Here is a 13288-nt window from a genome sequence, read left to right as displayed (position 1 = left end):
GAGGCAATCTTAAAAATAAACCTAACCTTTTCTTACTGACACCCTGAGCATAAATGGAAAAACACAGACTACACTGAGAAAAAAAAAAAAAAAAACGGGCAGCAATGGACCGCAAACGATTAGTGTTCCTGGTAAGCTCCCAATTCAACTGCAGGGGTCATGTCCTGAAATGACCACATAGACATGCATGCAAATACAAACACACACACACACACACACATCCATCCATCCATCAGATTATAAAATATGAAGGTTAAGGGAAAGAATAAATCAAAGCATTGGATAGGTCATGGGGGACTTAGAGGATTTAGAATATTAAAAGTCCAATTGAAATAAATAAAAACGCTGAGGGAGCTCAGTGCGCGCCAACTCTCAGGGGTCAACTTGTTCCTTCAGCACTGTTCATCACAGCACGAAACATTTTAGTCAATGACTGCTACTTGTCGTACAAACATCACAGCTGTGCATCTCTGTAGATTTTTCTTGTGTTTGTTCTTATTTTTTTCTCATTTCTACTTGCACACTGCAATCTAGCAGTATTTTAGTTTGTTTTTCTTTGCGTACTGTTAGAACTGTAGCAGTATTGTCTTTTTCTCATTTGTAGCATCGTTTATATGGACATCAAATCACTTAGCTTTAAACAATAAAAAAAATGCCACAGCAGTTCAGTTGAAGATGAGAACACGGCCGGCAAAACACACATAGCTTTTTCTCAAATGTATTCAACAAAACCCAATACAATTTTCTGATTCCAGCAGAACAAAAAAAAACATCCATAACATGAAGTCTCTTGAATCCAAAACTGCAGAGATTGTAGCTAAACTGGCAGACAAGGAGCCAACGTGACGAAACAGCATCAAGGGACCGCCAACGTATCCACTTTTTAATATGCCTGTCACCTGTCGTCGACTTAATGAAGTTCTATTTTAAGGACTTGGAAGTTGAAGGACATGATCCCTGGAAAAATCTGACATCTATTCCTGTCTTAGATGAGCTAGAAGCTGGCAAACTCATAGCAAGCATTACTAGAGCCTGAATGTAAAGTCTGAAAATGACATTGGTTCTGACAGCACAATATTGAGCAGAACTATTTGCAATTAGATTTCATGGTAATTTATTATTGTGTTGATAGTATTTGGAATATCACTGAAATTCTCATTAGAGATTTTTGTGATCTCCACGTGGAAAACCTTTTTTAAATGTCATTAATGGGATACATTTCCAGTCTACATTTTGTTGTTCTGAAAAAAATAAGTAAAGCACCACGGGGTAAAAGTAATTTTGAGTTCACGCACTGTACGTGTAGTCCTGTTCCTCCCACTATCAATGTTTATATTACTGTACCCGGGTCAGGAGGCACGGCTTTTAATTTCTGCACCTATCACACATCCGCCCACAGGCCGCGACTTCCATCAGAAGGAGAAACAGGATCCTGGCTGTCTGAAGGATTTTTAAATAGATCCTCCTCAAACAGCTGCTGCATCATCATAAATTTGCATATGGAGTCTCGACGCACAAATCAAGGGAATCTTCTGGGTGGTGACCTTGCGAGCCTGCGTAGCACATTCCCAGCCGTAATCATCACGTGCTTTGTCACAGAAAATACCGCATTCGTAAAAATGCCTTTTTTTTCACCCCGTCTTTTTTCCATTAAAATGCTCTGCTGGGCATCTTATTTTTGATTCTTAAAAGATCCCCATGCTGGAATAATACCTTGAAACACAATGCCTCACGTCTGCATGCTTATTCTTCACAGCTGGATCTGCTGTCCATCACAGCTTGAGGGGAGACATTTTTTACTCTCTTTTTTATGTATTTCTCATCCCTGCTCTTGTCTGCAGGTTCCACGGAACCAACACTCAGAATCTAGTGACACTCATTAGGTTGCAAGTATTTTGATTGCATTCCTTCAGTTTTTTTAATCTTGGTGGAATGCAAAAGAGTTAAATGCACAGTCAATGTGTACTTCTGACTATTAATTTGTTCTGTTTTTGGACACTGTTCTCTCCTTTGAAGTATTTTTTTATGTACATAAAGTCTTTTATGACTTGTTTTGAGTAGACTTGTTTTGCCTCAGTGCAACCACATCATCTTTCACCAACAAAGATGAGCGCAACACATCCGACAAAACACACTATTTTGCTCAAATGCGTTCAACATAAACCAATACAACTTTCTGATTCCAGCAGAAAAAAAAATCTTGTAAACTGAACTTCAGACATTACAGCTACTCTGGCAAAGGAAATGGCCTTCTGTGGGATTGAGCTTAAAAATATGGATAACTGTGGTATGTAAATTAATTTATTGGCATATTTTTCAAATGATTATTTATTTATTTATTTATTTTTAATTATCTTAATATGACTCTAAAATGTGGCTGAATTCAGTAAACAGTAAGCAGAACCTCATGTTTGAGCAAATTTCCCTAATTGTCGGCTTAATCTGTTAACATTTACATTTAGCATTTATCAGACGCCCTTCTCCAGAGCAACTTACAGTCAGCAGTTACAGGGACAGTCCCCCCCTGGAGCAATTTAGGGTTAAGTGTCTTGCTCAGGGACACAATGGTAGTAAGTGGGATTTGAACCTTGGTCTTCTGGTTCATAGGCGATTGTGTTACCCACTAGGCTACTACCACCCACTCATCACTGCCTTTAAATTCCTATCAGCGACCATTGTGGGCTCATTTCTTTTTAAAAGACCTTCAACAAGGTCAAATACCGGTGGCAAAAGCTAGATTCTTCTTCTTATTAAAATTGAAATGATTAACATTGATATTTCAGATGCAGATCCTTTATGTGCAATGACTTCAGCCATACAAAACTCCCTCATAAAACACTCGGACCCACCCCCCTCACCACAGGTCATCCTAATGTCTAATGGCATCTGCGTGGCGTCCTCCTGTGTGATTCCTCCCGTTAGTCACATTCCGTTTTGGCCGTGGTGTGTTACATTAATGAGCTCTGTAATGCGCGGGGACTCTAAATCACCCTCCTGAAGCCCAGCTGTTAACAGCCTCTGGACAGTGGGTGCGACTTTCAGCAACTGCGATGTCCGTTGTTCTCTGTTTGTTTCCTTTCGGTTTTTGCTATTTAACACCCAAAGGCTGACAGGTCTCACCGTGCTGGGAGTGAAAAATAATCATGAAAGACAACACGGAGGGGGCACTGCCACGATGCATCCCAGGCAAGAAGATTCATTGGGTCGGGCAGATAAATTCCACGGTGGGATCTTAAAAAAAATAACGAGCCCTAGCAGGCCTTGGGCGCAGCCGGCGCTGTGGCGGGACGTCTTCATTTTGATTAACGCAGCGATGCTGCAGAAAGCCCTTAACCGGTGTTAAAGCGGCTGGAGGTCGGGGGGCGAGGATGAGGGTTTGATAAATACAGCAGGGGCCTGGTGGGCGAGTCCTCGCTCTCGGGCCATCACGGCCCTGCCGATACACTTTCCCAGACCTGGATCACGAGAGAGAGAGAGACGGAGCGAGCCAGGCAGAGAGAGAGAGGGAGGGAGCACCGTCGGCAGAGATTAGCGCCCTTCTCTGTTGACGCCTTCCGGTGTGATTCGACGCCGCCCGGGTGGCTGGGCGTGCGCGTGTGCGCGTGTGCAGGCAGACGGGAGTGTGACAATGTGAAGGACAGAGATAAGAAAGAGAGAGAGAGAGAGGCAGGGTGAGGATGGTATTTATGCGTTTGGATGGGTGTGTGAGCGTGTGTGTCGCGGGCCGACGCAGCTTTGCGTGAAGCCGCCCTTCTTATTGACTTTTTGTCGTGACGCACACACACGTGACGCACGCACGATCGCAACTTTCCCCGACGAGACGAGAGCAAATGTGCTGTGCCAATATTAGACCAGGGATGTATCTGCAGTATTTGCTGACAGGACGTGCTTTAATTTCTCGATTTTGCCCGTATTGATGTCTCCGTGTTTTTCTTTGACGGCAGCGTCTCCCGCCGAAGTCAGACTCAACATCCATATTAAATCAATATTGGAAGTGCAGAGCCTTGTTCGCTGTGTATATAGATCCGGACAGCGCGGCAGACTTAGGCGTCCTCGGCACGCACGGATCGTTTGGCCGCCCGCTACGTGACTCTGGGCCGAACGGACTACTGCCTTTACCTCCTATTAATAGCCTCGCCGTCGTTTCTCTGACACAACCTGCGAGCATCACGTCCATGAGCACCAAGTCTGACGGCTGCCCTACATAGCTTCATTTATTTGTCAGTTCGGGGCTTGTTTATCGCTCTCCTTTCTGGGGAATTGATGCAAATGGTTACACATTTACACTCTGTAATTATTCCCTCTCCTTCGCTTCTCCTTCCTTTTATGTGTCCCTGGGAGAAGCTCTGAGTGTGTACACTTGGCCCACATCAGACGTCTGGAGAGCCCATTGTTCATCCCTCTTTTAATTACAATTAGCAAAACATGCAACATTTGATTATGGTACTTAGTGCTATAAAAAAGTGATTTAGATATTTCAAAAAAAAAAAAGATAAAATTATTAGTTAATACTTTCTCTAGCACCTTCATAAAACAACTATTCGCCTGCAGATTCTGTAACTATGAGATATGCAAAACATCACTGCAGTGTGAAACCATTTAAATTATTCATCATTTACTGAGGCTAAAACAATACTCAGATTAAAGTGGGCATAATCTTTGAAGTCTTATGCCACACACACACACACTTAGCTTGACACACTTGTTTTTATTTTTTTACATTTTTATGAGGACTAGAGCATTAATGTGTAACATTTGTATTGTAAATAAGGAAATGTAAGTATTTTCTCCTAATTTTACTCCTTGTTTCATCTATTTCGATTTTGGACATTTGCTCCTCGGAAAGTAAATACACATACACATGCAGATGGGTTTTTTTTTTTTTGTCTGTGCCCTCTTTAAGGCTGTGCTTCTCAATTATTTTGTGTTGCACGCTCCTAGGAGGAAGGAAACATTTCGCATGCACCCCCTCCGGAAAAAACGCCAACAGCAACTGAAAAACAAACGTGTGTGTGTGTGTGTGTGTGTGTGTGTAGGTTCACAGACATACATGACTTTGTGAAAGCGGAGATCTCTAGGTTTTTGCTTAATGAGAAAGAGACGCCCCACTATTTGAGAAGCGTCGATTTTTGGGAACCAGGTATTTTTTTTATTAAATGTAGTTAATAAACATTAAAATTAAATGTAGTTAATCTAAGCCGTTAAATCCATATGAATCGAGCACCAGCAACTTTATCCTTTATTCACGATACACTGAATTTGTGTTTAGATATGTGTTCAAACCTGCTGATGGATTAATGAACGGATTTAAAGTAGATACTAGTAGGGTTTTTCTAAATGTAGTTTGGCATTCTGTATGCTTCTTCTCTAATTCACGACAAGTATAGTAATACGTTCTCTCTACCCTTCTTTCCATGTGTCCTTTGTCTATCCTTCTTTTAAATGTAATTCATTTGAAAAAAACTACCCTGCAGTCACGCCATCCGGTGTTAAACATGGCCGAGCCATTCCTCCTGCAGGCTGAGGACAGACCTCTATAAGTCCAAACAATGTGGCTATACTTAACCAGGCGGAATGTGCTGCGTGAGCTTATTTTTCTGCCCCAACCTCTGAGTCAGCAGCTATTGTCAATTCTGCTTAATTTTGTCATGCTTGACTCCCTGCTACCTCCAGCCCTGTCTGCCAGAAGCCCTTCACTGGCCTGTCACTTACAACTACAAAAAGCCAGGCAGAAGGGCGGGTAGGTGGATGGTGGGGTGGGGGGGGTTAGCCTCGTACCTTGATGGCATTGGTGGAGATCTGGATCTCGTGAAGTTTCCTCATGGTGCCGTCCCGGTCAATAAAGTAAGAGGAGGCCAGCTGGTGCAGGGCCTCCACGCTTTGGGTGCCGTTCACCATCTTCCTGTCCAGTTTGTTCTTTGCCATGTACATGGTAAGTGCTTCCTCACCTGAGGACAGAAGAGCAAAAAAAATCATTTTTTTTACACCACAATTGTCCTTTTGGTAAAATTCTTGTTAGTAAAGGGAATGACAGGCTAATAATAATAATAATAATAATAATAATAATAATAATAATAATAAATAAAACAACTAGAAAAGCATATTTTGGTACATCAGATTTGCTCGTTTTGCCAATCCCCATAAAACAGAGTAGAGTTGCGGTTACATTTGCTTGTGTAGCCACCCACCCCTGTTGAAAAACACATTTCACACTCTGGGTATTTCCATAACAGCGGCAGATCCAAAATCTGTTTTTACAAATTTACCAGCCAGTAGTTAGATGGGGTTTGGATGGTATCTACACTGAAGTGGAAAAAATAATATCAACTATGCTCACTTTTTTTGTTGCCCCCAGAAGACCTTCAAGTGGGACTTTCTTTGACCTTGCGACACTTGTCAGTTTACTTAAATGTCATGATGAGTCTATTAGTAATGCTCATTTTTAAGGCAATCCGGGGTTTAAAACTGCACAACTGCGACAACTAATAAGCTTTTCATAATGAATTTGAATGAGAAATATAAAAGCAAACATTAAGGCATATTTCTGGTGTATGAAAAAGACATGGCACCAAGATGCACTATGGGAAGAAGCGGAGGCAGCGTGAGGAGCTCTGAAATGTTCTGCCGGGGAACATTTGTTGACACGTACCACCTACCTCAACAATTCTGAACACCAAAAGCAGCTACACTCATGATTTCACCCATGAACCCGTAGGATGTGCAACATTGGGTCCCCAACTACGTGGCATGCCTGTCTGCTTCTTGTTTTTGACTCCTTATTGTTTTGTGTCTTTGTCTTCTGTGTCTGCAGTGTGACAGTGAGCAGCAGAATTAGAGTAAATGTTGTTGCATGCAACATAATATGCAGCATTAATAGGCTCCTTCTCAGCCAATTAAAAGGCATGGTTGGTACTAAATGTAATAAAGTCAATGTCAATGTAAGAACAAGATACAATAAAGAATCTCCCGTACAGGTAACATTCAGAAGTGGGTTACCTCTGTGTAAACACCAAGCCGTTTAGTTTTGAAGATTCATTCCTTTTAATGAAATGTTGAGCCGCATGCTAATTTATTCATAAACAGAACACTGCAATTTGCTTTTGACGTGATCAGGCTTGGGAATTGACTTTTGAGGCGCAAAGAGAATTGAGGTGCTGCTATTAATGACCAATGAAGGACCCAAATCTGCAGAGAGCGCTTTTTTTTTTTTTTTTTGTTGCAAGCCATTTAGAAATCCGTTTGTAGCAGCTGACTGACATTCAATCTCTGGTACATTAACCCACCCTTAAATAAATTACGAAAGCTGGCAACGCTCCTTTCTCCAAAAAAGGAGCATCCCTCTAAAGCAATCTTTGTCTTCCATTCACTTTGTTCCCTGCACGGTGGGTGAGGTTGTAAATGTTAGAGGTGATGTTGAATGAAGTGAGAAAATGCTGTGATTGATTTAGTGAGGTGTGAATGACCTTTTTATAAATGACCCTGCCTCGGGGAAAAGGGGGAGAGCGGCGTCAGAACATGGCAAACCTTTCAAAATGAAAGAAAAAAGGCCAAAAACAATGAATACGATTTAAGCAAACAGCGTTTTGTTGGCGGTATGTAGACTTTATTTTTCTCCAGCCCCCTCACATCTGGGCAGCTGAGGGCATGCCACGTTGTCAGGAAATCATTCAAAAGCATGTCACATGCATTTAGGACCCCCGCGCTCTGACTAGCTTTTGAGCCTGGGGCGGTGTATTGCGATTGGTCACTTAACTTGTGGTCCTTGTATCCAGTGGCTGCAGTCACAGCCAATGTCTCATGCCTGGTTTGGTCAGTACGGCAGGAGGACAACCCAGTTCTCTCTGCTCTTCCCTCTGGCCACTGAGGGTTATGCAGACACCCTTGGCCCCCATGCGCAGTGTGCGGAGATAATGACTGTCCTTTAACCTACTAGCATCCATTTGGCCTGACTTGCGGTTATCTAAGCGTCTGAGAAATAATGTCCAAAATTAAGTGGACTGAGTTCAAAAATCGTTGCCTATGTTTGGCTGACATCAGTAAATAAAGTCTGAGAGATCTAATTTGTTAATTTGATAAGAAAGTCATTAATGACATGAGTTTTGCAATACTTGTGTGTGTGTATATATATTCTGGTACAGGTTATACAGGATTAGGAATTATTGATTTAGAGGGACAGAGAGGTCAGACTGAGTTGGTTTGGACACTGACTATTTTCAGACAAAGATGTTGAGGATGGAGCTACCAGGCAAAAGGAAAACAGCAAGGCCTCGAAGGAGGTGTATGGTTATGGAGGAGAATGTAGAAGATAGGGAAAAATGAAGACAGTGAAGCCCATAGTAGGAGATTGTTTTCTGGGACATTAATTTTTAGGATTACTAGACAATGATATAAAATCAACATTCAAAGGATTATTGAGCAAAAACGTATGGCCATGTTCATGACTAGTGTCATTCTCTTTTTATCTTCTGTTGCCGTTTTTGTGCACATTTTTGACGTAGTTTTAGAGAAAGTCTAAGGCAATAAGGCACTATGAAAACTAAATATCTGTTAAGGAAATGTCCCCATAATCAGAAGGTTGTCCCGATCCACCAGGGTGCCACTGAGGTGCCACTGAGCAAAGCACCGTCCCCACACACTGTTCCCCGTGCACCTGTCATGGCTGCCCACTGCTCACCAAGGGTGATGGTTAAAAGCAGAGGACACATTTCGTTGTGTCACCATGTGCTGTGGTGTTTCACAATGACAATCGCTTTCACTTTCACAAATACGAAGACATAATAAAGGGTGACATTGTGAGTTAACCAGCACAACTGGAGTCACATTCATTCTGTGGTACAGTGAACAAAACCCAGCCGTTGAACTAGTGAGGTGCAAAATTTTTATATTGCCCTGACATCTATCCACTTTAAAGTACTGAGTCACGTTAAAACTGTTTTATTCAATTTAATTTGACACATGGAGGGCCTAACAGCGGCAACTGATTTGTCTTCTGACTCATTTTTAGGTACCTATTTGCTCGTCTTCATGCCCACATGGTGCACGTGCTATAGTCTGTCCTGTTAGGTAACACAAGACAGCGAATGGGTCGACTCTAAATGCATAGTTGTTGATAGTCAATAATTTAAGCTCACACATTGCTCAATTAACATATTACCATTCATAATAGACACACAACCCTGTTGGTGAGATGTTATTATTTCCAGTAAAAAGATTACAGACATATGCTTTTTGGGAAATATTAGTAAAGGAAGGGATGTATTGCAATGTGCATCATGTTTAATTGTTTATTGCCCAAAAATGACCTTTTATCGCTCTGCTAAATCTGATGTCAAGACAGAAATAAATTGCAAAACTCCAATCAGCAGAACAGACACACTTCCTTCTGACCCCACTTATGCCTGCTAGACAGGTGAATTGAATGCACTGAACCATGTCAATTAAACATATGTTGGCTGCAACCACCAAAAATAAAAGAATTTTAGGTTTAGGATCACAGTGAATATTTTGCCATGTAAGCCAATGAATCAGCAGGGATGCACCATATAGATTAAACAAACTGAGTGTCCTGATTTCAGGATGTTCATCGGGACAGTGGTGGCCTAGCGGTTAAGGAAGCGGCCCCGTAATCAGAAGGTTGTTGTTTCCACCTCAGTGGAAGCACCGTCCCCACACGGGTGATGGTTAAAAACAGAGGACAGAGGACAATGACAATCACTTCACTGATTTCAACCTGGATTTTTGGGAGCATTGGGAAGATTTCATCCCCATTTCATGGAAAATGTGGTCTGGAGCACATCCCTCAATATTTTAAAACATCATGTGCAGCTGCGCTGCCAGTGCATTACAGTCACACAACTCAATGTATCCATTGTTTCGTGTTGATGGCCTGATGAATTCTGTCCGTCAATAGGATGAGAATCTTGCTCCACCCATTACATGTTCTGTTTTAACGGAATATGCCCAGTCTCTGCTCCTGAAAGCTGACTGACAGCATACTGATGCTGGCACAATGCATGCCAAACTACAGGGATCTACAAGACTGGAATACTGCTTCAGTCTGCTGAAATAAGATGAAGCTTGGAAGAAATTTTACCTTTCATCAGCACAATAATCCGAAACATAGTCGAGATCAGGCAAGTCCTGATCTCTTCCACATTAAACATCTAAGGACTGGGAGGGATTTAATAAATAAATAACAACTCAGTGGAGCAGAGAAGGATGGGCCTGGGCAATTTTACTTTACTTTACTTTACTTTACTTAGCAGACGCTTTTATCCAAAGCGACTTACAAGAGAAAGGTACCAGCATGCCATATCATGCCATATTTTCCTATTGTAAAAAAAACTAAACTAACTAACTAAACTAAATGTATGCAATTCCTTGAACTCCTATGCTCCTATGTCCACTGGCTTCATTGATGGACCATTTGTTGCACCATTTGAGCAAACGGAGGTCTGTTTTTATGTCTTTTATATCTGAGATATTGCTTCTAGCAGCACTGACTGCAATGCATGCTCCTTGGCTGCACATAAGGAGCAGTCTTCAATTGTAAACCACTACGCTGTGGTCTGATTTGCGTTTGTGCTGAATTCTTCCTATTTATTGTCAAATAAATCTGCCACCACCACTTGTAAAATGCTACTGTTCTATTTATAAAGTCTATGGACAATGGAGGAGGGCCAAAACAGGTCACCAGCTAAAGCGAGGTTTATTTGCAACATACGCATTATTCTAAGCACAAAAAAAACAACCAATGATGGATTATATATGAGATATATTTAGACAAAGAAAAGCAGGGGAGTTCAAAGTTTGGAATATTTTAAAATGCATTAGACATATAAATGACAAAAGCGTAGCATTGTTGTATAATCAGACGCTCCTCAGACATATTCCTGAAGTGTGGCACAGGCACGGTCACTCGTTGGCAGTGAAATCTCACACCAGAAGAGCAATTTGCCCAGAGCCAAGGCTGCGTGCTACCTCTGCTGGGTATAAGCAAGGGAGAATAGACTGGCTAAAAAAAATAAAAAAAAGAGCATCCTCTTCTCTGCTTCTTTATTACTTTAAGTGTAATAGCTGTGGGCCAGATTGCACTGCGCCTGGGTTTCCCGGGTTTATCAGGGAACATAAGGGTGTCCTTTAATGTGCAACTGCAAGATTGCCATTCGAGACTTTTCCAGGCCATAATTCTCTTGTATGCCCTAGAGCCTAAAGCAGATGCAGTGCCACGTGAGACTACGGAGAGGAGGCAGAGGGGGAGACATGGCCAGAGAGTAAAGGGGGGAAAAAAAGAGAGAATGGCTGCCCTAGAATCCGTAGCATCGGCCCTGGGCTTCCGGAAACTTCTCATAAGCCCTCCTGTGCTCTCCTGTGCTGGGCTCAATAATAGTACGTATTCCGTTTCAGGCTCCATATAATATTCCCTATGCCATAATTAGAGCATTCGTTGGAAATGCGTGGCTGGAGTGAGTATGTGATATCGCAACAGGAGACATGCAACCATATAAATTCGTGCTTTTCGTTATAGAAGAGCTATTGGATTTGACTTCTCTGTCTCCATGTTAGGGGGGAAAAGCAGATTGATGACCGAAGCGCATTTGCATTCTGGGCATTCTGAACTGCGTGGGAGTGAGTGGATACTGCAAAACAAGATTCCTACAGAACAGCAGCAGTAATTGGCAATGCTCTGTAAAGGCGTAGGAGTCGGTACCTACCTCCCAGGGTGGCCGAAATGAGGATGTGGGTGCCATACTTCTTGATGATGGTGTCGATGAACTGCTGGGTCGATGGGCGTCGCCCCAGCAGGCGCATGCTGCGCTGAAACTCAGGCATGAGGGGGACGGGGTTCCGGATGAGATCCCTCCTCTCGATGGCAGTGTTCCTCACCTTCCAACGTGCAAACTCCCTACAGTGATGACAGGGGGGGGGTGGAAACAGCAAGCGACACAGTGAGCGGTGGAACTGAAGGCCCTTTTTTTTCTTTTTTCCCCCCTTTTTCTACACATATTTCACTTAGGAAATAGAAAATCAGTCGAGCCGAACGAGCTGCATTGGCAAATCAATTGTTTCTGCCCTTGAGTAATCGGGAGAAGAAGAGAGGGGAGGAAAATCTACTCTGGAATCTACAATACAAATGAAGGCATCCACAATGTTATCTAATCAAAGCAATTGCCAGCCATAGCTAAAGGCTATCACTGTATGTTGTGATTGCCTTTACTGAGCGGACTGAAGGGGCGAAAGATAGAAGGGGGGGGGGTTTAAACGGAACTAGAGAGATAAGCATTTTACCGACTTTTGTGCCATTAGCCAGATTTGTGCCCACTAATCTGGCAATTGGCACAGATTACATCACGTTTCGAGTCGACTCGCTCAGTATCTGCGTTGCCTCTCTGTGAAAAAAGTAAAGCTTTTGTAGATATCAGAATATTTAGAATATTGTGCATGCGTTTGCGGCAATTTCCATTCTAGGTGGTAAAGCATGACTCGAATTAAAAGACTCCAGTGCAATGGCTGCAATTGCGAAAGGTAATGGAATAAGGAGGGCTGAGGAGAAAACCCGAGGGGGCCCGGAATGTCTATGCTGGTCGGCAGCCTCACAGGCACTGAAGAGAGAGCTTCACACAGGCACCTGTCCCCTCTTCAGGATCCACGCCCCTGCCGGGGAATTTGCTAATCAGTGTGACACTATAAAGGAGGCCGCCCGGAGATGCACAAGGCTGAGACGCTCTGGGGCCCAAGGAGGCCACAGCATGTGCCTCCTGCCACTGCCGTCTGTGTCACTTAGCAAAGTGCTGGAGTTCTTTTTCTTCAGATAAAACAAAGAGATAGTTCTTAAGAGACAACAACAAGCCTAGCACACAGAGCTCAATCCCATTTTCTCTTTTTATCTCACACATAAAACGACGCATTTTGGTCTTTTAAAGTGTCACAAACATAATTGCCCTTTTTTGCCATTTACCATGCTAACCCCAGTGTCAAGAATGCATTAAGGCACATTTAGCAGCGCAGTATTACATTTTCTGTCATGGTGTAATGTACTTATCAATCATACATAGTTTACATTTTATGAAATTTATCAGATGATCTTATCCAGAGCGACTTACAATCAGTAGTTACAGGGACAGTCCCCCCCTGGAGCAACTCGGGGTTCAGTGTCTTGCTCAGGGACACAATGGTAGTGAGGTTTGACCCTGTAAAGCTGTGTTCTTTTGGTTGATATAGGCGAATGTGTTACCCAATAGGCTACTACCTACTGCTAACGCTGTAACATGTCCCTGTGACCTAAAAG

General features: G+C 42.6%; 1 protein-coding gene across 3 annotated transcripts in view; it reads right to left on the bottom strand.

Annotated features, from left to right (window-relative positions):
- Window positions 1-13288, bottom strand: part of brinp1 (bone morphogenetic protein/retinoic acid inducible neural-specific 1) — a 92254-nt gene that overhangs the window by 24401 nt on the left and 54565 nt on the right. For all 3 annotated transcript variants that reach the window (XM_028974500.1, XM_028974502.1, XM_028974501.1), the window contains 2 exons: window positions 11715-11905; window positions 5779-5948 (listed from right to left, as the gene is read on the bottom strand). In XM_028974500.1, coding sequence (XP_028830333.1) covers window positions 5779-5948; window positions 11715-11905 — 361 coding nt within the window. The remainder of the gene's footprint in view (window positions 1-5778; window positions 5949-11714; window positions 11906-13288) is intronic.

This window comes from Denticeps clupeoides, chromosome 3 (assembly GCF_900700375.1).
Source record: "Denticeps clupeoides chromosome 3, fDenClu1.1, whole genome shotgun sequence".
Classification (NCBI taxonomy): Eukaryota; Metazoa; Chordata; class Actinopteri; order Clupeiformes; family Denticipitidae; genus Denticeps; species Denticeps clupeoides.
Note: the sequence above shows the minus strand (reverse complement) of the source record. Positions and strands in the feature narration are given on the sequence as shown.